A 27,862-nucleotide genomic window follows, 5' to 3' on the forward strand; every position below is an offset into this window, starting at 1 on the left:
CCTCTGTATATCGGGGGTCTCTATATATCGGGGGTCTCTAGTCTGTGTATAGCTGGGGGGTCTCTGTATATATCAGGGGTCTCTGTGTATATCGGGGGTCTGTGTATATCTGGGGGGTCTCTGTATATATCGGGGGTCTTTATCTTCACTTGCCACGTTTCGGGGTCTGTTCATTACACATAAAGCTTTCTCCCCTCGGTTTTTTTTTTTCGCTCCGCCCCTCATAACACAGTTCTGGCTCCGCCCCCAGCACGATGAGACCGCTGACCAATGGGCGGGCGGGACACTGCCGGGTGCGTTGTCAGGAGCAGACACTGGTTGCTAAGGGGGCAGAAGTCCGGATCTAACTAACGGGGAAAGAAGCGGCGAAATGGACTCCAGCGCGGAGTGGGGAACCGGAGCCAGGTACAAGGGAGACCCCCAGCATCCCCATAATAGACAGACCCCCAGCATCCCCCTAATACACAGACCTCCCAGCATCCCCCTAATACACAGACCTCCCAGCATCCCCCTAATACACAGACCCCCCAGCATCCCCCCAAGACACAGACCTCCCAGCATCCCCCTAATACACAGACCTCCCAGCATCCCCCTAATACACAGACCCCCCAGCATCCCCCCAAGACACAGACCCCCCAGCATCCCCCTAATACACAGACCTCCCAGCATCCCCCTAATACACAGACCCCCCAGCATCCCCCTAATACACAGACCTCCCAGCATCCCCCCTAATACACAGACCCCCCAGCATCCCCCTAATACACAAACCTCCCAGCATCCCCCTAATACACAGACCCCCCAGCATCCCCCTAATACACAGACCCCCCAGTATCCCCCCTAATACACAGACCCCCCAGCATCCCCCCAAGACACAGACCCCCCAGCATCCCCCTAATACACAGACCCCCCAGTATCCCCCCTAATACACAGACCCCCCAGCATCCCCCCAAGACACAGACCCCCCAGCATCCCCCTAATACACAGACCTCCCAGCATCCCCCTAATACACAGACCCCCCAGCATCCCCCTAATACACAGACCTCCCAGCATCCCCCCTAATACACAGACCCCCCAGCATCCCCCCAAGACACAGACCCCCCAGCATCCCCCTAATACACAGACCTCCCAGCATCCCCCTAATACACAGACCCCCCAGCATCCCCCTAATACACAGACCCCCCCAGCATCCCCCCAAGACACAGACCCCCCAGCATCCCCCTAATACACAGACCCCCCAGTATCCCCCTAATACACAGACCCCCCAGCATCCCCCTAATACAGACCCCCCAGCATCCCCCTAATACACAGACCCCCCAGCATCCCCCCTAATACACAGACCCCCCAGCATCCCCCTAATACACAGACCCCCCAGCATCCCCCCTAATACACAGACCCCCCAGCATCCCCCCTAATACACAGACCCCCCGCATCCCCCCTAATACACAGACCCCCGGAATCCCCCCTAATACACAGACCCCCCAGCATCCCCCCTAATACACAGACCCCCCAGCATCCCCCCTAATACACAGACCCCCCAGCATCCCCCCTAATACACAGACCCCCCAGCATCCCCCCTAATACACAGACCTCCCAGCATCCCCCTAATACACAGACCCCCCAGCATCCCCCCTAATACAGAGAGACCCCCCAGCATCCCCCTAATACAGAGAGACCCCCCAGCATCCCCCTAATACAGAGAGACCCCCAGCATCCCCCTAATACAGAGAGACCCCCCAGCATCCCCCTTATACAGAGAGACCCCCCAGCATCCCCCTAATACAGAGAGACCCCCCAGCATCCCCCTAATACAGAGAGACCCCCCAGCATCCCCCTAATACAGAGACCCCCCAGCATCCCCCTAATACAGAGAGACCCCCCAGCATCCCCCTAATACAGAGAGACCCCCCAGCATCCCCCTAATACAGAGAGACCCCCCAGCATCCCCCTAATACAGAGAGACCCCCCAGCATCCCCCTAATACAGAGAGACCCCCCAGCATCCCCCTAATACAGAGAGACCCCCCAGCATCCCCCTAATACAGAGAGACCCCCCAGCATCCCCCTAATACAGAGAGACCCCCCAGCATCCCCCTAATACAGAGAGACCCCCCAGCATCCCCCTAATACAGAGAGACCCCCCAGCATCCCCCTAATACAGAGAGACCCCCCAGCATCCCCCTAATACAGAGAGACCCCCCAGCATCCCCCTAATACAGAGAGACCCCCCAGCATCCCCCTAATACAGAGAGACCCCCCAGCATCCCCCTAATACAGAGAGACCCCCCAGCATCCCCCTAATACAGAGAGACCCCCCAGCATCCCCCTAATACAGAGAGACCCCCCAGCATCCCCCTAATACAGAGAGACCCCCCAGCATCCCCCTAATACAGAGAGACCCCCCAGCATCCCCCTAATACAGAGAGACCCCCCAGCATCCCCCTAATACAGAGAGACCCCCCAGCATCCCCCTAATACAGAGAGACCCCCCAGCATCCCCCTAATACAGAGAGACCCCCCAGCATCCCCCTAATACAGAGAGACCCCCCAGCATCCCCCTAATACAGAGAGACCCCCCAGCATCCCCCTAATACAGAGAGACCCCCCAGCATCCCCCTAATACAGAGAGACCCCCCAGCATCCCCCTAATACAGAGAGACCCCCCAGCATCCCCCTAATACAGAGAGACCCCCCAGCATCCCCCTAATACAGAGAGACCCCCCAGCATCCCCCTAATACAGAGAGACCCCCCAGCATCCCCCTAATACAGAGAGACCCCCCAGCATCCCCCTAATACAGAGAGACCCCCCAGCATCCCCCTAATACAGAGAGACCCCCCAGCATCCCCCTAATACAGAGAGACCCCCCAGCATCCCCCTAATACAGAGAGACCCCCCAGCATCCCCCTAATACAGAGAGACCCCCCAGCATCCCCCTAATACAGAGAGACCCCCCAGCATCCCCCTAATACAGAGAGACCCCCCAGCATCCCCCTAATACAGAGAGACCCCCCAGCATCCCCCTAATACAGAGAGACCCCCCAGCATCCCCCTAATACACAGAGACCCCCCAGCATCCCCCTAATACACAGAGACCCCCCAGCATCCCCCTAATACAGAGACCCCCCAGCATCCCCCTAATACAGAGAGACCCCCCAGCATCCCCCTAATACAGAGAGACCCCCCAGCATCCCCCTAATACAGAGAGACCCCCCAGCATCCCCCTAATACAGAGAGACCCCCCAGCATCCCCCTAATACAGAGAGACCCCCCAGCATCCCCCTAATACAGAGAGACCCCCCAGCATCCCCCTAATACAGAGAGACCCCCCAGCATCCCCCTAATACAGAGAGACCCCCCAGCATCCCCCTAATACAGAGAGACCCCCCAGCATCCCCCTAATACAGAGAGACCCCCCAGCATCCCCCTAATACAGAGAGACCCCCCAGCATCCCCCTAATACACAGACCCCCCAGCATCCCCCTAATACACAGACCCCCCAGCATCCCCCTAATACACAGACCCCCCAGCATCCCCCCTAATACACAGACCCCCAGCATCCCCCCTAATACACAGACCCCCCAGCATCCCCCTAATACAGAGAGACCCCCCAGCATCCCCCTAATACAGAGAGACCCCCCAGCATCCCCCTAATACACAGAGACCCCCCAGCATCCCCCTAATACAGAGAGACCCCCCAGCATCCCCCTAATACAGAGAGACCCCCCAGCATCCCCCTAATACAGAGAGACCCCCCAGCATCCCCCTAATACAGAGAGACCCCCCAGCATCCCCCTAATACAGAGAGACCCCCCAGCATCCCCCTAATACAGAGAGACCCCCCAGCATCCCCCTAATACAGAGAGACCCCCCAGCATCCCCCTAATACAGAGAGACCCCCCAGCATCCCCCTAATACAGAGAGACCCCCCAGCATCCCCCTAATACAGAGAGACCCCCCAGCATCCCCCTAATACAGAGAGACCCCCCAGCATCCCCCTAATACACAGACCCCCCAGCATCCCCCTAATACACAGACCCCCCAGCATCCCCCTAATACACAGACCCCCCAGCATCCCCCCTAATACACAGACCCCCAGCATCCCCCCTAATACACAGACCCCCCAGCATCCCCCTAATACACAGACCCCCAGCATCCCCCCTAATACACAGACCCCCAGCATCCCCCCTAATACACAGACCCCCAGCATCCCCCCTAATACACAGACCCCCAGCATCCCCCCTAATACACAGACCCCCCCAGCATCCCCCTAATACACAGACCCCCCCAGTATCCCCCTAATACACAGACCCCCCAGTATCCCCCCTAATACACAGACCCCCCAGCATCCCCCCTAATACACAGACCCCCAGCATCCCCCCTAATACACAGACCCCCCCAGCATCCCCCCAAGACACAGACCCCCCAGCATCCCCCCTAATACACAGACCCCCCAGCATCCCCCCTAATACACAGACCCCCCAGCATCCCCCCTAATACACAGACCCCCCAGCATCCCCCCTAATACACAGACCCCCCAGCATCCCCCCTAATACACAGACCCCCCAGCATCCCCCCTAATACACAGACGCCCCAGCATCCCCCCTAATACACAGACCTCCCAGCATCCCCCTAATACAGAGAGACCCCCCAGCATCCCCCTAATACAGAGAGACCCCCCAGCATCCCCCTAATACAGAGAGACCCCCCAGCATCCCCCTAATACAGAGAGACCCCCCAGCATCCCCCTAATACACAGACCCCCATCCTCCTCACCTAATACACAGACCCCCCAGCATCCTCCCTAATACACAGACCCCCCCCATCCTCCTCACCTAATACAGACCCCCCAGCATCCCCCCTAATACACAGACCCCCATCGTACTCCCCTTCTCTCTTACGCAGCAATTACTTTCTGTTTCCAGTATCTTGGATGATGAGAATCTCCGGCTTCGGCAGCTGAAGTTGCACAATCAGGTTCGGTAATTGTTGTGGCGCCAGGATTGTGCGTGTACTGTGGGATGTAGGTTTGGAGTGGGGTGTGGGTTTGGCGTGGGGTGTGTGTACTGTGGGATGCAGGTTTGGTGTGGGGTGTGGGTTTGGCGTGGGGTGTGTGTACTGTGGGATGCAGGTTTGGTGTGGGGTGTGGGTTTGGCGTGGGGTGTGTGTACTGTGGGATGCAGGTTTGGTGTGGGGTGCGTGTACTGTGGGATGCAGGTTTGGTGTGGGGTGCGCGTACGGTTGATTGTCGTGTGTATGATTGGGTGCGGGTATGGTTGGGTGTCAGGTAAGCTTCGTTGTAGGGTGTGGGTATAGTTGGGTGTCGGGTATGGGTGGGTGTGCGGTGCTGGTATTGCGGGTACAGTTCGGTGTGGGGTGCGTGTATGGTTAGTTGTGGGGTGCCCCTGTATGGTTAGGATGTGAGTACTTTGAGATGTGGGATGTGAGTACAGCTCGGTGTCGGGGGCATGTACTGTGGTGGTGCGCGGTGGGGTGTGATACATCTCCATGTGCTCTATGTGCTGACTCCTCTGTCTCCTCTCTCTGCTGCCGTCGTCTTCGGTTGTAACCAGTGATACAATCTATAAGTTTTGTATTTTGGGCCCCGTCCAGTCCCTCTGCTCCTTTCTCTGCGCTCCTTTCTCGAGGCCCCTGACTTCGGGGCCCTTGGCTCCCCGCTTCTGACTCCACTCTCCTTACTCGGGGCCCTTGACTCCGCGTTTCTGACTCCACGCTCTTGACTCTGATCACCTGACTCTGCAGCGCTCCCTGCTGGAGATGAAGCAGAAGAGGCGGCGTCAGGAGGCGCATATGGTGCTGCCAAATCAGGAGCCCCGATCACTAAGAGGTAGAAGCAAGAGGAGCGAGGAGCATGCACCCCTGATGCAGCACAAGAGCCCCCGATCTAAACCTGCAGACGTCGTCTTACATGGTGAGTGTGGACCCCAAATACTCCCGGACCCCTCATATTGGAAGTCACTGCTTGGATATTACCAGCAATGTCCAGACGGTGGCAGCACAGGATAATATAGGGACATGGTTGGCTGTCTGTGCATACAGCCGGCACCTGCGGCATGGACCACCGTGTCTTTTCGGCTTCCTTTACCTGTGTGACCGAGGGGGCTGCATTGTTAATCCCATGACGCCACATTGTATCGTAGGCATCGATGGACCCGCCGCGCTCCACACCACCAAGGAGCTGGAGTTTAAGATCCACATTCTGTCCGTGGGAGAAACCTGCCCTGATGAGATCACATCGGACGACTCCAGGCCGAACTCCGGCACGGCAAACACGAGGCCTGGATCCCCCCAGAGCAAACCCACCGCCTCCCCAAGAGAATGGAAAGGCAAATTCCAAATATCTGAGACCAATCGCCAATCCGGTAACGGCAACACCCAGAGCGACGTCAAAGAGGCGAAGCCCCAACCTGCTCCCCCCAGCGAGCCCACAACCAACTATAGCTCTGAAGAGGAAGAAGAGACCCCCAGAAAGAAAGAGGTGTCTAAACAGCACCTCCAAAAAATGCTAAAGAAAAGGGGTGAGTGTTCATTTGCTGCTCCAGAGCTGCGCTCACTGTTCTGCTCATGGTGGCTGGAGGGTCAGCTCTTGGGGTTTCACTGCTTTATCATCTCCTGACTTCTCCCAGGAATATCGGACAGTCTTAAGTTTGATGAGGAGTCTTCTGACGAGGGGGCGCCAGAGTCGGGGACTCGGCCGGGATCAGCCTCCAGTAAGAAGTCCCAGGCGGTGAGTACCAGACCTCGGATTCTTGCTGTAGCCCCTCCTCTTCCTGCTATGTTAACCCCTTCCTGCGTGTCACGCAGGACTTGGCCTTTCCAGACACCGCTCCAGAAGCACTGTCCGGAGACACGGTGGACGTGGGAGACCTGAAGGAGTTCGCTTTACGCCCAGCACCTCGTGGCATCACTATAAGGTGCCGAATCAGCCGCGACAAGAAGGGGGTGGACCGCGGCCTGTACCCGACGTACTACATGCACCAGGAGAAGGACGACAGCCGGAAGGTGAGAGAAGAGGGGCAGCCATGACTGGGGGTCTCCGAGTGCAGGCACCCCCCGTCATCAGTCCTGACTTGTCTCCACTGTCGTCTCTTGTAGCTTTTCCTTCTCGCTGGTAGGAAGAGGAAAAAGAGCAAAACCTCCAATTACCTGATCTCCGTCGACCCCACTGACATGTCGCGAGAAGGGGGCAATTTTATAGGAAAACTCCGGTGTGTGAGACAAGATGGCTGCTTGCTGACGTGCTCCACTGGTTCTTTTCTGTTAACCCTCTGTTGTCTTCCAATTAGATCCAACCTAATGGGGACCAAGTTCACCGTGTACGATGATGGCGTTAATCCGACCAAGGCCCGTGGGCTACCGGAGAGCAGCGGCGTACGGCAGGAGCTGGCGGCGGTCTGTTACGTAGGTGTAGTGCTGGGATCTGGGGTAAGGTCCCCCCCGCGGATCCGGTATTTACCCCCAGTGTCCTCCCACAGGAGACAAACGTCCTGGGCTTTAAGGGGCCGAGGAAGATGTCTGTCCTGATACCGGGGATGAATATCAACCACGAGCGCATCCCGTTCCAGCCACAAAATGTGAGTTGTTTAAGCCTTTTTGCTGTTAGGGCTTTATAGGAACAATTCGGCAGCCAGAAATGGCGCCACCATGGGCTGTGTTATGGTATTACAGCTTTGTGAATGAGCTGTAATATCGGAAAGAGCCATGTGGAGAAGATGGCGCTGTGTCTGCGGTCACTGAGGTCTCTCGTGTTTCAGGATTCAGAGAGTCTTCTTTCTCGGTGGCAAAGCAAACGTCAGGAGAATATCATCGAGCTGCACAACAAGGCCCCGGTGTGGAACGACGACACGCAGTCCTACGTGTTGAACTTTCACGGCCGCGTCACTCACGCCTCCGTCAAGAACTTCCAGATCGTACACGACAATGATCGTGAGTCTGTGGCCCTCCCCCCTCCTCTGCACAGCCCCCCTCTTTCTCCTCCTATTCTGTGACGCCTTCCTTCTCCTATTCTGCTCCGTTCTTCCTCCCATTCTGCTCCTCTTCTTCCTCCCATTCTGCTCCTCTTCTTCCACTGCGTCGCCCTTCTCCTCTTCCACTGTGCAGCTCCTGTTTCTCTTCCTATTCTGCGCCGCCCTCCTCCTCGTCATCCTCTTCCTCCTCAGCACCATCCTGATCCTCCTCTGCTCCGTCCTCCTATTACTCCGCTCTGACCTCCTCATCTGCTCCGTCATCCTCTTCCTCTGCACCGCCCTTCTCCTTCTGACCCACCCTTCTTCTCCTCTGTGCCACTCTCTTCTCCTTCTGACCCGCCCTTCTCCTCCTCTGTGCCACTCTCTTCTCCTTCTGACCCGCCCTTCTCTTCCTCTTCCACTCTCTTCTCTCCTGACTGCGGCTTCTCTGTCTCCAGCCGAGTACATCGTCATGCAGTTCGGCCGGGTGGCGGAGGACCTGTTCACCCTGGACTACAGCTACCCGCTCTGCGCCCTGCAGGCGTTCTCCGTGGCGCTCTCTAGTTTTGACAGCAAGTTGGCGTGTGAGTGATGGAGAAGCCGGAGGCGAAGGGACAGACTGCCATCACATTAAACCTGCACAATCTGCGGGACGAGAGGAGCCGCCGTCCGTGCCTTTAATAGTTCCAAATATCCAGCGGCTGTGGGAGCCGAGCCCCTCGCTACTCTGCTGCCCCCTCCACCCGCTGCCCGCCCTGTGTATCTAGTTAATGCTTTGCACATAGAAGTCACGTGTCCTTACACGTAATGTACAGCTCTGTGTATCTGGGGTCTCCTGTGTACAGCTCCATATATCTGGGGGTCTCCCGTGTGCAGCACCATGTGCATGGGTTTCCCGTGTACTGCGTTGTGGATATGGATGTCTCCTGTGTACAGTGCTGTGTATCTGAGGGTGCCCCATGTATCTTGGTTTCCCCTGTGCACAGCTTTGTGTTTATTGGGTCTCCCGTATCGGGCTCCGTGTATATGGGGGGTTTTCCCCGTGTACAGCGTTATGTATATGGGGATCCTCAGTCTACAGCATTGTGTTTATGGGGGTCTCCCGTGTACGTGCTGCATAGCGGCGGGGGGGTCTCCTGTGTAGTGTATGTGCTGTATAGCGGGGGGGTCTCCTGTGTACGTGCTGTATAGCGGGGGGGTCTCCTGTGTACGTGCTGTATAGCGGGGGGGTCTCCTGTGTACGTGTTGTATAGCGGCAGGGGGGTCTCCTGTGTACGTGTTGTATAGCGGCAGGGGGGTCTCCTGTGTACGTGTTGTATAGCGGCAGGGGGGTCTCCTGTGTACGTGCTGTATAGCGGGGGGGTCTCCTGTGTACGTGCTGTATAGCGGGGGGGTCTCCCATGTACGTGCTGTATAGCGGGGGGGTCTCCCGTGTACGTGCTGTATAGCGGGGGGGTCTCCCGTGTACGTGCTGTATAGCGGGGGGGTCTCCCGTGTACGTGCTGTATAGCGGGGGGGTCTCCTGTGTACGTGCTATATATGATTGCTGCTGCCTTATGTTTGCTTTGTGTACGTAACTATGTATGTAAACTACGACTACAGTCTTAATGTTCAGGCTTGTGTGCAGCGCTGTATACAGAAGCCGCGGTCTCATATTCGGCCTGGTGTGCGGTGCTGGGTACGGAGGCTGTGGTCTCATATTCGGCCTTGTGTGCGGCGCTGGGTACGGAGGCTGTGGTCTCATATTCGGCCTTGTGTGCGGCGCTGGGTACGGAGGCTGCGGTCTCATATTAGGCCTTGTGTGCGGCACTGGGTACAGAAGCCGCGGTCTCATATTCGGCCTGGTGTGCGGTGCTGGGTACAGAAGCCGCGGTCTCATATTTGGCCTGGTGTGCGGCACTGGGTACGGAGGCTGTGGTCTCATATTCGGCCTGGTGTGCGGCGCTGGGTACGGAGGCTGTGGTCTCATATTCGGCCTTGTGTGCGGCACTGGGTACAGAAGCCGCGGTCTCATATTCGGCCTGGTGTGCGGCACTGGGTACGGAGGCTGTGGTCTCCTTATTTGTGATCTGTTATGCCAGAGTCTTATAATTAGGTTTTGGCCGGGGTCAGACTTGAGAGAAACTCGTGTGAGTCTCGCACCTTAATACCCGGCACTGCCGCCGGCACTCGGGACCGGAGTGTGTGTCTGCAGGTATTTCTATGCAGCTGATCGCTCCGGTTCCGGGTGCTGGCGGCAGTGCCGGGTACTGATGTGAGTTTCTCACGTTGCACTCACAAGTGTGACCCCGGCCTTAGGGTGACTGACTTTGCAGCCCCGGTCCAGCGGCCTTGTCTGTAGCCCTGACTCCCCCCGCCATTCCCGGCCTGCTGGGAGGTAAGCGGTGGCCACAGATCACTGATGCCGATGGACGAGTCCTGGGAAACCGATTTGCACCAACTCCAATCTATCCTGAGACTATGACTGACGCCACACTGCCCCCTTGTGCTCGGCCTCTGTATAGTCACGGGGACACATGATCTGCTGCAAATGGACACCATGACCAAAACAGGGCGACTGTGAGCCGACAAATCCCCCTGTAATGCCTTGTTACAACTCCTATAATGTCAGGTTTGCTGGGACTTGTAGTTCTTCTGTTCCCAGTCCTGGGATTCCTGATGTCTGTAATTAGAAGGTAATTATTTTTTCATAATCATTTGATACCAATGAGTGATATACCGGGCAGCAGAACGGCGCCACCTAGTGGTGGAAGCTCCAGGTGAGCGCTGCCCGGAATCACCCGCCTCCTCGACACCTTTTATATGGAGGATTCAATGTAACTGCACATCATGAAAAGGGATCATCTGTAATCACCTGATCGCCGGGCGAGATCGGACCGGGTCACATTGTACAACCTGACAATAAAATGATCGGATTTCAGCTTCTGACCAAAAATCGTGTTTGTGTATTTCTCCCCATAAAGGGGAACGTCACCAAAAATGGGGACAGTGTGGGTTGTCAGAGGGTGCAAGGTGTATTAGAGGTTGTCAGAGGGTGCGGGGCAGATACTGGGCTGTAAGAGGTTGGGGGGGTATATTCCGGGTTGTCGGAGGTTGGGGGTATATTCAGGGGTGCGGGGTATATTTGGGGTTGTCAGGGGGTGCGGGGTATATTCCGGGTTGTCGGAGGCGTGTGGGGTATATTCCGGGTTGTTGGGGGGTGCGGGGTGTGTTCCGGGTTGTCGGAGGTTGGGGGTATATTCCGGGTTGTGGGGGGTGCGGGGTGTGTTCCGGGTTGTCGGAGGTTGGGGGTATATTCCGGGTTGTGGGGGGTGTGGGGTATATTCCGGGTTGTCGGGGGGTGCGAGGTCTATTCCGGGTTGTTAGAGGTATAGTCCGGGTTGTCGGGGGGTGCGGGGTGTATTCCGGGTTGTTGGAGGTTGGGGGTATATTCTGGGTTGTCGAGGGGTGTGGGGTATATTCCGGGTTGGGGGTGTATTCCGGGTTGTCGGGGGGGGGGGGTGCGGGGTGTATTCTGGTTTGTAGGAGGTTGGGGGGGGTGTATTCCGGGTTGTCGGGGGGGTGCGGGGTGTATTCCGGGTTGTCGGAGGTTGGGGGGTGCATTCCGGGTTGTCGGGCGGGTGCGGGGTATAGTCCGGGTTGTTGGGGGGTGCGGGGTGTATTCCGGGTTGTTGGGGGGTGCGGGGTATAGTCCGGGTTGTCGGAGTTTGGGGGGTGCGGGGTGTATTCCGGGTTGTCGGGGGGACTGCGGGGTGTATTCCGGGTTGTCGGGGGGACTGCGGGGTATAGTCCGGGTTGTCGGGGGGACTGCGGGGTATAGTCCGGGTTGTCGGGGGGACTGCGGGGTATAGTCCGGGTTGTCGGGGGGACTGCGGGGTATAGTCCGGGTTGTCGGGGGGACTGCGGGGTATAGTCCGGGACTGCGGGGTATAGTCCGGGTTGTCGGGGGGTGCGGGGTGTAGTCCGGGTTGTCGGGGGGTGCGGGGTATAGTCCGGGTTGTTGAGGGGGGTAGTCCGGGTTGGCGGGGGGTAGTCCAGGTTGCCGGGGGGGGGTAGTCCGGGTTGGCGGGGGGTATAGTCCGGGAGGTGCGGGGGGTAGTCCAGGTTGTCGGGGGGGGGGGGTATAGTCCGGGTTGTCAGGGGGTGCGGGGTGTAGTCCGGGTTGTCGGGGGGTATAGTCCGGGTTGTATTCTGGGTTGTCGGGGGGTGCGGGGTATAGTCCGGGTTGGCGGGGGGTAGTCCAGGTTGTCGGGGGGGGGGGGGGGGTATAGTCCGGGTTGTCAGGGGGTGCGGGGTGTAGTCCGGGTTGTCGGGGGGTATAGTCCGGGTTGTATTCTGGGTTGTCGGGGGGTGCGGGGTATAGTCTGGGTTGTCGGGGGGGTGCGGGGTATAGTCCGGGTTGTCGGGGGGGTGTAGTCCGGGTTGTCGGGGGGGGGGGGTGTGCAGGGTATAGTCCGGGTTGTCGGGGGGTGTAGTCCGGGTTGTCGGGGGGGGGGTGTGCGGGGTGTAGTCTGGGTTGTCGGGGGGGGGTGTAGTCTGGGTTGTCGGGGGGGGGGGTGTGGGGTGTAGTCTGGGTTGTCGGGGGGGGGGTGCGGGGTGTAGTCTGGGTTGTCGGGGGGGGGGGGTGCGGGGTGTAGTCTGGGTTGTCGGGGGGGGGGGTGCGGGGTGTAGTCTGGGTTGTCGGGGGGGGTGCGGGGTGTAGTCTGGGTTGTCGGGGGGGGGGGGGGGGTGCGGGGTGTAGTCTGGGTTGTCGGGGGGTGCGGGGTGTAGTCTGGGTTGTCGGGGGGGGGGTGCGGGGTGTAGTCTGGGTTGTCGGGGGGGGTGCGGGGTGTAGTCTGGGTTGTCGGGGGGGGTGCGGGGTGTAGTCTGGGTTGTCGGGGGGGGGGGTGCGGGGTGTAGTCTGGGTTGTCGGGGGGTGCGGGGTGTAGTCTGGGTTGTCGGGGGGGGGGTGCGGGGTGTAGTCCGGGTTGTCGGGGGGGGGGGGGTGCGGGGTGTAGTCTGGGTTGTCGGGGGGGGGTGCGGGGTGTAGTCTGGGTCGTCGGGGGGGGGGGGGTGCGGGGTGTAGTCTGGGTTGTCGGGGGGGGGGGGGGTGCGGGGTGTAGTCTGGGTTGTCGGGGGGGGGGGGTGCGGGGTGTAGTCTGGGTTGTCGGGGGGGGGGGGTGCGGGGTGTAGTCTGGGTTGTCGGGGGGGGGGTGCGGGGTGTAGTCTGGGTTGTCGGGGGGGGGGGTGCGGGGTGTAGTCTGGGTTGTCGGGGGGGGGGGGGGTGCGGCGTGTAGTCTGGGTTGTCGGGGGGGGGGGGTGCGGGGTGTAGTCTGGGTTGTCGGGGGGTGCGGGGTGTAGTCTGGGTTGTCGGGGGGGGGGGTGCGGGGTGTAGTCCGGGTTGTCGGGGGGGGGGTGCGGGGTGTAGTCCGGGTTGTCGGGGGGGGGGGGTGCGGGGTGTAGTCTGGGTTGTCGGGGGGTGCGGGGTGTAGTCTGGGTTGTCGGGGGGGGGGGGTGCGGCGTGTAGTCTGGGTTGTCGGGGGGGGGGTGCGGGGTGTAGTCTGGGTTGTCGGGGGGGGGGGGGGGTGCGGCGTGTAGTCTGGGTTGTCGGGGGGGGGGTGCGGGGTGTAGTCTGGGTTGTCGGGGGGGGTGCGGGGTGTAGTCTGTGTTGTCGGGGTGGGGGGGGTGCGGGGTGTAGTCTGTGTTGTCGGGGTGGGGGGGGTGCGGGGTGTAGTCTGGGTTGTGGGGTGTAGTCTGGGTTGTCGGGGGGGGGGGTGCGGCGTGTAGTCTGGGTTGTCGGGGGGGGGGGGTGCGGGGTGTAGTCTGGGTTGTCGGGGGGGGGGGTGCGGGGTGTAGTCCGGGTGTGCGGGGGGGGGTGTAGTCTGGGTTGTCGGGGGGGGGGGGGGTGCGGGGTGTAGTCTGGGTTGTCGGGGGGGTGCGGGGTGTAGTCTGGGTTGTCGGGGGGGGGTGCGGGGTGTAGTCTGTGTTGTCGGGGTGGGGGGGGGTGCGGGGTGTAGTCTGTGTTGTCGGGGGGGGGGTGCGGCGTGTAGTCTGGGTTGTGGGGTGTAGTCTGGGTTGTCGGGGGGGGGGTGCGGCGTGTAGTCTGGGTTGTCGGGGGGGGGGGTGCGGGGTGTAGTCTGGGTTGTCGGGGGGGGGGGGTGCGGGGTGTAGTCCGGGTGTGCGGGGGGGGGTGTAGTCTGGGTTGTCGGGGGGGGGGGTGCGGGGTGTAGTCTGGGTTGTCGGGGGGGGGGGGGGTGCGGGGTGTAGTCCGGGTTGTCAGGCAGCAGCTGGTGCAGCTTTGTATCGCAGTCCCCAGCAGTTGTCCGGTGATTGCTGGGCGTTGTGGTCCTGCAGTGATGCTGCAGCCGATCAGCACTGGTTGTGGAGGTGGCAGCGGGTCGTGGGCCTGCTGGCACCTGTGGTTCTCCTCTCCCTGCACAGGACCTGCTGAGCCTTGTGGTCCCCGGTTACACTCGGGCGGTTCTGGTCGCCTCATCTCCGCCGTTCCACCTTAACCGGGAGGCGTCTGTGCAGCCAATCACCGGCAGGGGGCGTTTAAATCCCCCCGTCGGGCGCTGGCTTGTCCAGCCGCCATATTGGGCCGCGCAGGATCGCCCGGTGACCCGCTGAGCTGCGTCCTGAGCCCCATGTCGGGCGTGCACCTGTCCCCGGGCTCTCCGGGTGTGGAGCGGGTGTCTCGGACCCCGGGCTCGCCGCGGCCCCCCGCCCGCCGGTGCTTGTTCGGGCCGGTGGATCACGAGAGCCTCGCCCGGGAGCTGGCCCGGTGCCGCCGGGAGCTGGAGGACGAGCAGCGGGAGAGATGGAACTTCGATTTCCGAAACGAACGCCCGCTGGCCGGCGCCCTGAGCTGGGAGGTGGCGGGGCCCGAGACCCCGGACTTCTACCGGCGGGGACCGCACCAGGGACGGAAGAGACGCGGAGAGCCGGCGGGTGAGAGCAGAGCGACAGGTAAGACGCCCGGCAGGGGGCGGGGCCTCGGCTGTGGGGTCACCTGTCAGGGTGTAAGGGGCGACGCGCAGGATCGCACGGAGACGCATCGCGTCCGGAGGTTTCCGTGTTTACACTTTGTGTCCGAACGTTCCATAAACTGCAACAATGTCTCATCATCATCATCATCATCATCATCATCAGTGCCGGTAACGGCCGCCGCGCGCGCTGCTGGGGGGGGATTATTTTTTATTTATTTATTGTATCCCATCTCATTCTCTCTTTCTTCCAAATTCAATACTTCGGGTTTTTTCGCCTCCTCTTGGCCTTTCTATGGTTTTGCTGTTTTCTGTGTTTGTGCAGGATGACACCAATCACTTTATGATACTGTGTACAGGAACCTGAAGGGGATAATGAAAAGGAAAATGCAACTCCACCAATTAATAATAATAATAATATTATTCCTTGTGCATTAAAAATGACCTGATAATGGGATTCTCCCAGTGAGTCCAATTCCAGCAACATCAAACTGGTATATGTATTATTATTATTTATTATTATTGTTCCTTGTGCTGGTCACCGCTTATTTTTGAACAATTTGACCTTTTTTATTACCATTTTAGGTGACGCATTTTGATTCATCTTTGCTGCATTTTTTTATTTTTTGGCGCTACGGGGCAGTTTGTGTGCGGCAACAATAATTTGGTTTGGTTTTTTTTTTTTTAGTTCATTTACCGAGTGGGTTAAATAACTTCTATTGATAGACCAGACTTTTATCTTCATGGCAATACTGTTTATGTTTACACTTTAATTTAAAAATAAAAAAAAATCACTAAAAATGAGGGCGCTCCAATATTTTTTTTTTATAATTAAATTAGAATATAAATATTTCTATCTAAATTATTTTTATAATATTTTCAGCTTTTTTTTTTTTATCTTGTGGGGATTAGTAATTGACGTGGTTAAACAGCAGCGATCAGAGCTAGCCCCAGTCTCTGCTGCATAAGACCGCCGGGCTCGGCTTTATCCAAGGATATGGCTCAGTGGTCACAAATGTGCTGTGGAATAATGAGCCCCTTCATGCGCCATTGTGATGTGACCGCAGCTCGCTCTTCTCACCCACAGAACCCCCAACATCCATTCCAAGAATATCCCACCGAACGGAGACTGGAGAAACCGTGGAGGGCAGCTCGACCCCGGTCACTTGAGAAGGCTCCGGAGAAGAGCCGACCCAGCACGTAGAGCCTTGGGTACGTACGAGCTGAGACTCTAGCGGTGGTGTAAACGGATACATTGTAACAAACCCTCAGCTGTGAGAAGTGTTCGGTATGTGCAACATAGAATGCTCCTATTGTTCACCAGTTTCAAGATCACCGCTTGCTGTCACCAAATCGTATCGTTCTATTCAGAGGTTTCTGAACTTTTTTCTTAGGCAGCTAATGTTTATGTAAATGAACCTGGGTGCCGCCCCTTTAATGAGTGGGGGGCTCTAGGGTGCTGACACCTGCACAGCCGCATCATGTCCTACAGAAATACACAATACGACAGATCGCCGGCACTCATCGCACAACACAGTCTGCAGCGAAAAGTTTTTCACATTTCTATCAAAGTGTCTGGAAGTCAAAGCTGAAAAACAACATAAACGGAAATTGGGGGAGGTGTCAGGAAGTGGTCGCTGCAGGAACACGACGCTGGGGACACGGCGTACAGCTGTTTGATAACAAACCAAACCCCCTCCGGCCGTACAATGAGCTGCGGGCGAGAGCGTACTACACAACACGTGTGTCTGATCAGAGAGTATCTCCATAGTACTAATGTTTACACAGAGGCTGTCACGTGAGAGCGAAAGGGCGATCGCCAGCCCATAACATCACCGCCATGTAGGAAAGAGGGAAAAAACATCCCATAATATCATTACAAGAGTATAACTAGAACACTGCCCCCTATATACAAGAATACAACTTCTATAATACTGCCCCCTATGTACAAGAATATAACTACTATAATACTGCACCTATGTACAAGAATATAACTACTATAATACTGCTCCTATGTACAAGAATATAACTACTATAATACTGTTCCTATGTACAAGAATATAACTACTATAATACTGCCCCCTATATACAAGAATATAACTACTATAATACTGCCCCCATGTACAAGAATATAACTACTATAATACTGCCCCCTATGTACAAGAATATAACTACTATAATACTGCTCCTATGTACAAGAATATAACTATTATAATACTGTTCCTATGTACAAGAATATAACTACTATAATACTGCCCCCTATATACAAGAATATAACTACTATAATACTGCCCCCTATATACAAGAATATAACTACTATAATACTGCCCCCATGTACAAGAATATAACTACTATAATACTGCCCCCTATGTACAAGAATATAACTACTATAATACTGCTCCCTATGTACAAAAATATAACTACTATAATACTGCCCCCTATGTACAAGAATATAACTACTATAATACTGCTCCCTATGTACAAGAATATAACTACTATAATACTGCTCCTATGTACAAGAATATAACTACTATAATACTGCCCCCTATATACAAGAATATAACTACTATAATACTGCCCCCATGTACAAGAATATAACTACTATAATACTGCCCCCTATGTACAAGAATATAACTACTATAATACTGCCCCCTATGTACAAGAATATAACTACTATAATACTGCTCCTATGTACAAGAATATAACTACTATAATACTGTTCCTATGTACAAGAATATAACTACTATAATACTGCTCCCCTATATACAAGAATATAACTACTATAATACTGCCCCCTATGTACAAGAATATAACTACTATAATACTGCTCCCTATGTACAAGAATATAACTACTATAATACTGCCCCTATGTACAAGAATATAACTACTATATTACTGCTCCTATGAACAAGAATATAACTACTATAATACTGCCCCCTATGTACAAGAATATAACTACTATATTACTGCTCCTATGAACAGGAATATAACTACTATAATACTGCCCCTATGTACAAGAATATAACTACTATATTACTGCTCCTATGAACAAGAATATAACTACAATACTGCTCCTATGTACAAGAATATAACTACTATAATACTGCCCCCTATTGTACAAGAATATAACTACTATAATACTGCTCCTATGTACAAGAATATAACTACTATAATACTGCCCTCTATGTACAAGAATATAACTACTATAATACTGCTCCGATGTACAAGAATATAACTACTATAATACTGCTCCTATAGACAAGAATATAACTACTATAATACTGCTCCTATGTACAAGAATATAACTACTATAATACTACTGCTATGAACAAGAATATAACTACTATAATACTGCCCCTATGTACAAGAATATAACTACTATAATACTGCTCCTATGTACAAGAATATAACTACTATAATACTACTGCTATGAACAAGAATATAACTACTATAATACTGCCCCTATGTACAAGAATATAACTACTATAATACTGCCCTCTATGTACAAGAATATAACTACTATAATACTGCTCCTATAGACAAGAATATAACTACTATAATACTGCTCCTATGTACAAGAATATAACTACTATAATACTACTGCTATGAACAGGAATATAACTACTATAATACTGCCCCTATGTATAAGAATATAACTACTATAAGGCTATGTGCACACGTAGCGTTTTAAAACGCTTACTAAAAACCGGACTCCTTCCCAGAAATCGCACGTTTTTTTCCGCGCGATTTCACCGCGATTTTACTGCGAATATGATCGCGATTTTTGCGTGTGATATTCAAGCACTTTCCAAGAGTTTTGAAGCATCGCATGGAAAGTGATTGACAGGTTGGTCACATTCGTCAAACATAGTGTTTGACAAGTGTGACCAGGCTTTTACTATTGAGGCGGCCTATGCGGCCACAATAGTAAAAGATAGGATGTTAAAATGCTAAAAAAAAATAAAAAAATCGGGGTATATTTACCTTCCGGCGTCCCGCGCTGCCATCCCGGGCTCAGCGTTCCCAGTAATGCCTTGCGAGACCTGTGATGACGTAGTCTCGCGTTGCTATAGCGATCTCACGAGACCACGTCATCACAGGACCTTGCCGCAAGGCATTACTGGGAACGCTTAGGCTGGGAATGCATCGCGGGACGCCGGAAGGTAAATATACCCCGATTTTTTATTTTTTATTCTTTTTTTACAGGGGTATGGTACCCAGGGCTTGGAGGACAGTCTCCTCTCCTCCACACCGTGGGTACCAACCGCACATGAGACGCTTAACTTCCCGCATGGTGGGCATAGCCACATGCGGGAAGTAAGCGATTCTCATGCATTCCTATGGGTGCGGAATCGCGGCAATTCTTTGCGATTCCGCACAAAGAATGAGCATGCTGCGATTTTTTCCGCGATGCGATTCCGCCGCGGAAAAAAGCGCAGCATTAGCACAGCATGTGCGGAATCCCATAGGAATGCATGGGGGGCGTTCTGTACACGATTTTTAAGCATTTTCGTGCCGAAAATCGCGGCAAAAACGCTTAAAAATCGCTACGTGTGCACACAGCCTAATACTGCCCCTATGTAGAAGACTATAACTACCATAATACTGCCCCCTATTGTACAAGAATATAACTACTATAATACTGCTCCTATGTACAAGAATATAACTACTATAATACTGCCTCCTATGTACAAGAATATAACTACTATAATACTGCCCCCTATTGTACAAGAATATAACTACTATAATACTGCCCCCTATTGTACAAGAATATAACTACTATAATACTGCTCCTATGTACAAGAATATAACTACTATAATACTGCTCCCTATATACAAGAATATAACTACTATAATACTGCTCCCTATATACAAGAATATAACTACTATAATACTGCTCCCTATATACAAGAATATAACTACTATAATACTGCTCCCTATATACAAGAATATAACTACTATAATACTGCCTCCTATGTACAAGAATATAACTACTATAATACTGCTCCTGTGTACAAGAATATAACTACTATAATACTGCCCCCTATTGTACAAGAATATAACTACTATAATACTGCCCCCTATTGTACAAGAATATTACTATAATACTGCTCCTATATACAAGAATATAACTACTATAATACTGCTCCTATGTACAAGAATATAACTACTATAATACTGCTCCCTATGTACAAGAATATAACTACTATAATACTGCTCCTATATACAAGAATATATCTACTATAATACTGCCCCTATATACAAGAATATAACTACTATAATACTGCCCCTATATACAAGAATATAACTACTATAATACTGCCCCTATTGTACAAGAATATAACTACTATAATACTGCCCCTATGTACAAGAATATAACTACTATAATACTGCCCCTATGTACAAGAATATAACTACTATAATACTGCTCCTATGTACAAGAATATAACTACTATAATACTGCCCCTATTGTACAAGAATATAACTACTATAATACTGCCCCCTATTGTACAAAAATATAACTACTATAATACTGCCCCTATGGACTTGTATATAGACCAGCTCAGGTGTTGGCTTGTGTTCAGTACTTTCCCGGTGTTCTCGGCCTTTATGATGTATGTTATGTGTCCGGTGTGTTTGTGGCGCTCCTGACTCCTCTCTTTCCCCCACAGGTACCAGGCTCCCCTTCCTCCAGTGTTGGCTGACTTCTGCCCACTCAGCCCGTGGACTCTGTCACTGGTGGGAGAATCCTGCAAAGCACTGATACAGAGTAACACTAATTACCCCGGGCATGACATGTAGCATTGTGCCACAAAGCACCTTGGTCTTCTCTTACACCTGTGTGCTCGCTGTCGCCCCCTTGTGTAGCACATAAAACTTTTTTAGAGAGGGACGATGTGCGCAACGGGTGCACCCTGATCCGAGTGAAGAGAAGCGTTGGAGCTCGCACACGAGGTCACCCAGTGATCTGCGAATTCTTCTACAACTCCAGGTCTGCAGCACGTTTTTGGGTTTTTCTTTGGGGAGCGAGGGAGGTCCATGAGCATCTACAATCCTCGTCTACAGCATCGTCTCTAAATCTTAGGCCATGGATATGTTTTGTTTTTTTTCTTTTTGGCGCCACCTACAGACTGTATATGATTCTGCGCACTTGCGAAGAACAAACATTTGAGCGATCTCTCATTAAATTTTCAATGAGGCCTTTTATTATTTGACTTAAATCATTTTTTTTAATAGTTTTATTTTTAAAGAATGTTAGAAAACTAAATTTTTTTTTTTTTTTTTTTAAGATTCCAAAAATAACACAAAAACCGAATAAAAGTCATTTTCTCATAATACAGAAATACCTTAAAAAGAAAAAAAATTATACATATTATTTTTTGGTTTATATGAAGAAGAGAAGAATGCGGCTCTCCCCTCCCCCACACATTAATTTTCTTTGTGGTCAGACCTGGCGTTGCTAGAAGACGGCTCCACAGTATTTTTTTATTTTTTTTTTATTTTTGTATTACTTTTTTTTTTATCTTCTGTAAATACAAAAATATCTATTTTTTAATTTGTAATAATGTTTAAAATTTGAGAAAAGTAAAAAAAAAGTTCTGATTTTTGTGTACACTGGCCACATGCTGTGTGAAGAAAAAAAAATAATTGGTTCTAAGCTTTATATATATATATTTTTTTCTTCTTTTATGCAACCATCATATTTCCGTTATTCTGGTGTAGAAAAAAATATAAAATTACGTCCGGATAGTAGAATACGACATTTTTCATTCTCTGGCTGTCAGCAGGTCAGGAGTTAATAATGAGAGATATATAATTTTTTTGATTTAAATCGCCATATCAATGGGATTTTTTTTTTTTTTTTAATTTTAGGTATATATATATATATATATATATATATATATATATATATATATATATATATATATATAATTTTTTTTTTTTTTTTTTTTTTGTCGCCCACCCTCACCAGTCCATGCCTTATAATGTACCAGTAATGCACTTCCCGGGCTCCGGATCCAGCTGTGCCCGGCAATATTAACCCCTTATTCTCGCCGCTGCCGCTTGTGCGTGGTGTCTATATGTAGCAAACCCCCTTGGTGACCAATGTTGAGGTGTGTATGTGAAGTGCTGTGTAAAGACACTGAAACCTTTTTACTAACTTATTTATGTTTTTAAAAGAAAACATTTTTTGTTTAATCTAGAATTTTTTTTTTAATTTTTTTTCCAAAAAAAAAAAAAAAAGCCAAAGCGGCAGATTTTGAGCATCTGTAAATGCTGTTTATAATTTTTTCTTTTTCGTTGTAGCAGGAATTTTTTTTTTTTTGTGATAAATTGGCTGTAAAAATAAAAAGATTGCAGACTGAGCCAGAGGCCTGATGAGAAATTTTATTTTTTTTTATGTACGTGTGAAAAAAACGTTATTTCTATTCTGATGTCATGCAATCCTAAAAAAAAAAAAATAATAAATTCATGCACAAAAGAAATGGAAGTGTGTTCTTATTTTGTCACTTGACCTTGGTCTGCTAAATCTGATTAATAGTGCAGAACTGGATGTTGTGGATGCACTTATGAAGGCTTGGTGGCTGCCGCCTCAGTCTGTGGGGTCTCTTCATCTCTCACTGCCCTATTAACAAGATTTTTGTAAAAGTGGATTTGTCACTTGCCATAAATGTTATTTTTTTTACATGGTGTAAATGCCGCTGTTCTCCTGAATCTGGCGCTGGTTTTCTTTTGTTTTTGTGCCTTTCTGTTCAGGAGATATGGTCCTTTCTTTCCTGTATAGAAATGTAGTATTTTTATAAGTGGGCGTGGTTATCAAGAAGTCACCCGCGGAGAGAAGTTAATGACCACGCCCCCAAGGAGCAGAAAGACATTTATACATCGGGAAGAGAGGGCCATATCTCAGGAGCGGAGAGGAGCAGAAACAAAAGTAAAACGTCACCGGATTCAGGAGAACAGCGGCTTTTCCAATAGCCAAATAAACTATGTATTTATGGTAAGTGACCAGCACCCTTTAAATGGAGAGCCCCTTTAAGTAGGGAGACATTCTTTACATGAGTTGGTGAAATTCCTGGAATTGGCTCCTACTACACAGAAGATGATGAGGCGATGATCCAGGGATTTGGGGTAACCTCATTTAGGTGAATTAGGTATACAATCTGATTGCAGATAGCACTTGTGTATTTTGCTAAAAACAAGTTTTCTTAATCTGATGTAAATGCCGCTGTTCTCCTGAATCCGACACTGTTTTCCTTGTGTTTCTTTGCCTTTCTATTCCTGAGATATGGCCCTGTCTTCATTGTACATAAATGTGGGCGTGGTTATAAAGAAATCCACAAAAGCAATTAATAACCACGCCCCCGAGGAGCAGGGCTGCATTTATATACAGGGCAGAGAAGCTTATATCTCAGGAACAGAGAGGAGCAGGCACAAAAGAAAAACAGCGCCGGATTCAGGAGAACAGCAGCATTTACACCAGGGGACAAAAAATAATGTATATATTTATGTTAAAGTGACAGGCACTTTTGAAATGCAGAGCCCCTCTAAGTAGGGAGAAATTCCTGGAAGTAGCTCCTGCTACAAAGATGAAGATGAGGCGATGATCCAAGGCTCCACTAAGGAATTTTTGGCTAACCTTACTTAGAAAAGTTACATATACAATCTGCTCGTAGTTAATGGAGGCCTGTTACTTGCCATAAATTTTATTTTTGGGGTGCAAATTCTTTTTTGTTCCTGCGCCTCTCTCTGTTGCTGAGAAATTGCTTCCTTTTTTTTTCCTGTACATAAATCTAGTTCTTTTATCTAGCTAGGCGTGGTCTTCAAGAAAACGCCCATAGATAAAATAAAGACCACGCCCAATTGGCTAATTTTTTTAAAACTAGATTTATATAAAAGGAACGGAGAGGAGTAGGAACAAAAGAAAGATGACTCCAGATTGAGGAGGTTAGCGGAGTTTACACTGTCCTTAATCACTGACATTCTGTTTTAAAGGGATTTTCTTTCATAGAAATACAAAAATCTGATAACTGAGCAACAGCCGGGAAACCTCATCTTAGACGTGTTCCATCTTCTCTCCTAAGCGAATTCTGGGAACACAGAGACTCGCTGTCGTGCCGAGTGGCAGAGGAATCCTGCTGCAGTCAGTCACCGCACCGCCAGGTCAGAATGGGGAGGACCGGCCGATCCTCCGCGACCACTCATGGTCTCGGCTTCAAGTATTAATCAGATTTTTACTATCGATTCATTTTTACAGAGGGTTCATCGCTGATGGTAACTTTTTTCATGAAAATAAACAAAGGGGTGGGGCTCTTATTATTCAGGGGTGGGGCAAACTTTTGCAGACTAGATTGGGCAAAAAAATAACATTTCTCTAAATCAGTAGCATTGGTCTGTAGATCTTGGCCAACTTTCTTCTACCTTGGGCACAAATTGGTCTAAAGGAGAAGCAGCAGCCGGCTTCTATTCTTCGTGTGCTCTAGTCACATCCAAAGCTGCAGTCACTACTCTTGGCCTTCAAGACAAACATTTGTGTACAGGGATTCTCGCCCAGATTAAGGTTTTCAGTAAATGGGGTAAATGCCGCTGCGGACGTGCAGCAGAGATGTGGCCGTGTTGGTTATCACCCTGATTTCCCAACAACCACGTAGGAACCGAGGAATCAGATTCTGCTGTGAGACTCGGAATCATCTGAAAATTCCAAATAATGGGTTTTCAGTTTCCTCCTTTCTATGATTACGTGGTGGGATCCCGAATGTGACCTCTCCACCCGCTGATCACTATTTGGCATCCGTATTTGTAACCAGAACACAAGAATTCCTACAACTTCTACATTTTGGACCCACGCCAATATTTGGCACATGAAAGCCACGGCACAGGTCTAAGGGGCTAACTAGCACAAATTCTTACTCCTCCATATTCCGGTTGTTTTTCAGTATTTTTTTTTTTCATTAATTGATTGGCAGGACCAGGAACCAATGAGAAAAGAAGACAGGGGAGGGGCCTGAGGTTACAAGTGAAGCAAAGAGGGGGCGGGACTAAGACTTAAGGTGGAAACTTGCAATTGAGTAATGCTTCTCTGGTCACGTTAGCTCAGTCCACACATGTACGACACTATGTATATATACACAACACAGCACCATTCCTCCTGTATATACACCGCACAGTACCACTCCTCCTGTATATATACACTGCACAGTACCACTCCTCTATATATACACTGCACCGTACCACTCCTCCTGTATATATACACTGCACAGTACCACTTCTGTATATATACACTACACAGTACCACTCCTCCTGTATATATACACTGCACAGTACCCCTCCTCCTGTATATATACACTACACAGTACCACTCCTCCTGTATATATACACTGCACAGTAACACTCCTCTTGTATATATACACTGCACAGTACCACTCCTCTATATATACACTGCACAGTACCACTCCTGTATATATACTGCACAGTACCACTCCTGTATATATACTGCACAGTACCACTCCTCTATATATCCACTGCACAGTACCACTCCTGTATATATACACTACACAGTACCACTCCTCCTGTATATATACACTGCACAGTACCACTCCTCCTCTATATATACACTGCACAGTACCACTCCTGTATATATACACTGCACAGTACCACTCCTCCTGTATATATACACTGCACAGTACCACTCCTCCTGTATATATACACTACACAGTACCACTCCTCCTGTATATATACACTGCACAGTACCACTCCTCCTGTATTTTTTTTTTTTATGCACATGTAATCGAAGTACATGTATCAAAGTACTACTGGCAGTTATAACATGGATGAATGTGACACGCATCTCTATTCTCTTCATACAGGTAACCAGCTTTTCCAATCTCTGCTCTGAATCCACTCCTGTGTCTCCATTCAATGTCAGCAAGCAGTTAATCCTGAATGCTATCTCTGTGTTTTCAACTCTGCAAGCTTATATCTGCTATATAGTTTTTTTCAACTTACTCTGCTTGTCTCCTTATGTTGTGAGGTCAAGAAACTTTTCAAAGTGCTTTATGATCCATGTAGTGCTGGACATGTGTTTATTTGACCACAACATTTTATTGGGTCCTGGTGTCTCAATTTAGTGTGATTGATTAACGAGAAGAGAGAGAGCCAACAAAAAAAACAAAAACCTAGCCTTAATCTCCTATATATTCAGACCTAGCTAGGGGGAGCATTTATGCACAAGTAATCGAAGTACATGTATCAAAGTACTACTGGCAGTTATAACATGGCAGTTAGACAGGGCAGGAGACAGGTAAGACATTTATATACATCTACTCCCTGTACATTTGGAGTGCAACAAATATATACCATATGCATTTGTGTAATTTTAATCCTGGCCGCTGCATTCACACACATCCACCGCCCTGGCATTAACTCTCTACACTCCATCCATATTGGCCCCTCGCTCCTTTCCTCTCCTATGTATAGCACTCACGCTCTTTTCACGTTGTTAAACTGCACAGATCCAGTCAGTCCCACCATTCAACATCAGAGACGCTCTCACAAATCACTTAACCATCTGCTCACTCTTTCTATCCTCCTTCTCCTAGTCGCAGGAGACATTGCTCCCAACCCTGGTCCCCCATGTTATAGAAAGTCAAACCCCCCGACTGCTACACTTAGAAACCCCTCTAATCTTATTAATATTCCCTGCATGCCATCTGTCTCTCTTAATTGTGCACTTTGGAATTCTCACTCAGTGTGTAACAAACTCTCCTTCATCCATGACTTCTTCCTTTCTAATTCTCTTAACCTCCTGGCTCTTACTGAAACCTGGATCCAGCAGTCAGACACTACCGCTGCTGCTGCTCTTTCATACGGGGGGGCTACACTTCTCTCATACCCCAAGATCAGACAGTAGAGCTGGTGGAGGCGTTGGTCTGCTCCTATCACCAAAATGTACCTTTCAGGTTATCCCTCAAGTACCCGCACTTGTCTTCCCTTCTTTTGAGGTCCATGCCGTCAGACTCTACACCCCCTTCTCCATGCGAGTGGCGGTGGTGTATCGTCCTCCCGGCCCCTCCCATCAGTTCCTGGATCATTTTGCCACTTGGCTTCCACATTTTCTCTCCTGTGACATCCCTACCCTCATCATGGGAGATTTCAACATCCCCATTGCTCTTCCCCTCTCCCCATCTGCTACTCACCTTTTATCTCTAACCTCCTCATTTGGCCTTTCGCAGCTTACTAATTCTCCAACGCATGAAGACGGAAACTCCCTCGACTTGGTCTTCTCTCGGCTTTGTGCAGTGGATGATTTTGCAAACTCCCCTCTCCCGCTCTCTGACCACAATCTTCTTTCATTCTCTATAAAGAACTGCCAGGCCGCTCAGGTCTCCCCCACTGTCCAGACTTATAGAAACATACAGGCCATTAACACCCAGAAACTTCTGAAGAACTTGCAGTCTTCATTGGCCCCTATCTCCTCCCTCTCATGTCCCGATTCTGCATTGAAGCATTACAATGAAACACTTCAAAGTGCCCTGGATGAATTTGCACCCCCTATAAATAGAACACCACAACGCAGACAGCGACAACCCTGGCACACGGTGCAAACACGTTTCCTGCAGCGGTGCTCCAGGTGCGCCGAACGTCTGTGGAGAAAATCCAACCTACACGAAGATTTCATCCATTATAAGTTTATGCTTAGAACATACAACACTGCCCTTCACCTCTCCAAACAAACCTATTTCAACACCCTCATCACCTCACTGTCCAATAACCCGAAACAGCTCTTTGACACTTTTCATTCCCTGCTCAACCCAAGAGTACAGGCCCCAACCACGGAGCTCCGAGCTGACGATCTGGCCAATTTACTTCAAAGAAAAAATTGACCAGATTCGACAGGAAATTTTCTCCCAATCCCCTCACACCATGCACTGTCCTCC

At 50.8% G+C, this 27,862-nt stretch overlaps 2 protein-coding genes across 2 annotated transcripts; both read left to right on the forward strand.

Annotated features, from left to right (window-relative positions):
* The first annotated feature begins 264 nt into the window (after nucleotides 1-264).
* TULP3 (TUB like protein 3) lies at nucleotides 265-10,897 on the forward strand. The gene is made up of 11 exons (XM_073544230.1): nucleotides 265-405; nucleotides 4,921-4,972; nucleotides 5,759-5,927; nucleotides 6,157-6,534; nucleotides 6,643-6,743; nucleotides 6,821-7,018; nucleotides 7,112-7,224; nucleotides 7,303-7,417; nucleotides 7,492-7,590; nucleotides 7,771-7,942; nucleotides 8,421-10,897. The coding sequence occupies exons 1-11, from the start codon at nucleotides 371-373 to the stop codon at nucleotides 8,552-8,554; spliced, it is 1,566 nt and encodes a 521-aa protein (XP_073400331.1). The 5' UTR covers nucleotides 265-370; the 3' UTR covers nucleotides 8,555-10,897.
* A 3,340-nt stretch (nucleotides 10,898-14,237) lies between these two features.
* On the forward strand, nucleotides 14,238-22,414 carry LOC141048537 (cyclin-dependent kinase inhibitor 1B-like). Its single transcript, XM_073544231.1, has 3 exons — nucleotides 14,238-14,910; nucleotides 16,015-16,139; nucleotides 20,600-22,414. The coding sequence occupies exons 1-2, from the start codon at nucleotides 14,589-14,591 to the stop codon at nucleotides 16,095-16,097; spliced, it is 405 nt and encodes a 134-aa protein (XP_073400332.1). The 5' UTR covers nucleotides 14,238-14,588; the 3' UTR covers nucleotides 16,098-16,139; nucleotides 20,600-22,414.
* The last annotated feature ends 5,448 nt before the right edge of the window (nucleotides 22,415-27,862 follow it).

This window comes from Dendrobates tinctorius, unplaced genomic scaffold, assembly GCF_039654945.1.
Source record: "Dendrobates tinctorius isolate UK_male_01 unplaced genomic scaffold, ASM3965494v1 ptg000136l, whole genome shotgun sequence".
NCBI classification, from domain to species: Eukaryota; Metazoa; Chordata; class Amphibia; order Anura; family Dendrobatidae; genus Dendrobates; species Dendrobates tinctorius.

Bases quoted from the DNA above. Each gene is read 5' to 3' on its own strand.
- TULP3 (XM_073544230.1), top strand. From the start codon at position 371: ATGGACTCCAGCGCGGAGTGGGGAACCGGAGCCAG. The intron at 6,535-6,642 runs GTGAGTGTTCAT...GACTTCTCCCAG, and splicing joins AAAAATGCTAAAGAAAAGGG to GAATATCGGACAGTCTTAAG. The intron at 7,225-7,302 runs GTGTGTGAGACA...TCTTCCAATTAG, and splicing joins AATTTTATAGGAAAACTCCG to ATCCAACCTAATGGGGACCA.
- LOC141048537 (XM_073544231.1), top strand. From the start codon at position 14,589: ATGTCGGGCGTGCACCTGTCCCCGGGCTCTCCGGGTGTGGAGCGGGTG. The intron at 14,911-16,014 runs GTAAGACGCCCG...TCTCACCCACAG, and splicing joins GGGTGAGAGCAGAGCGACAG to AACCCCCAACATCCATTCCA.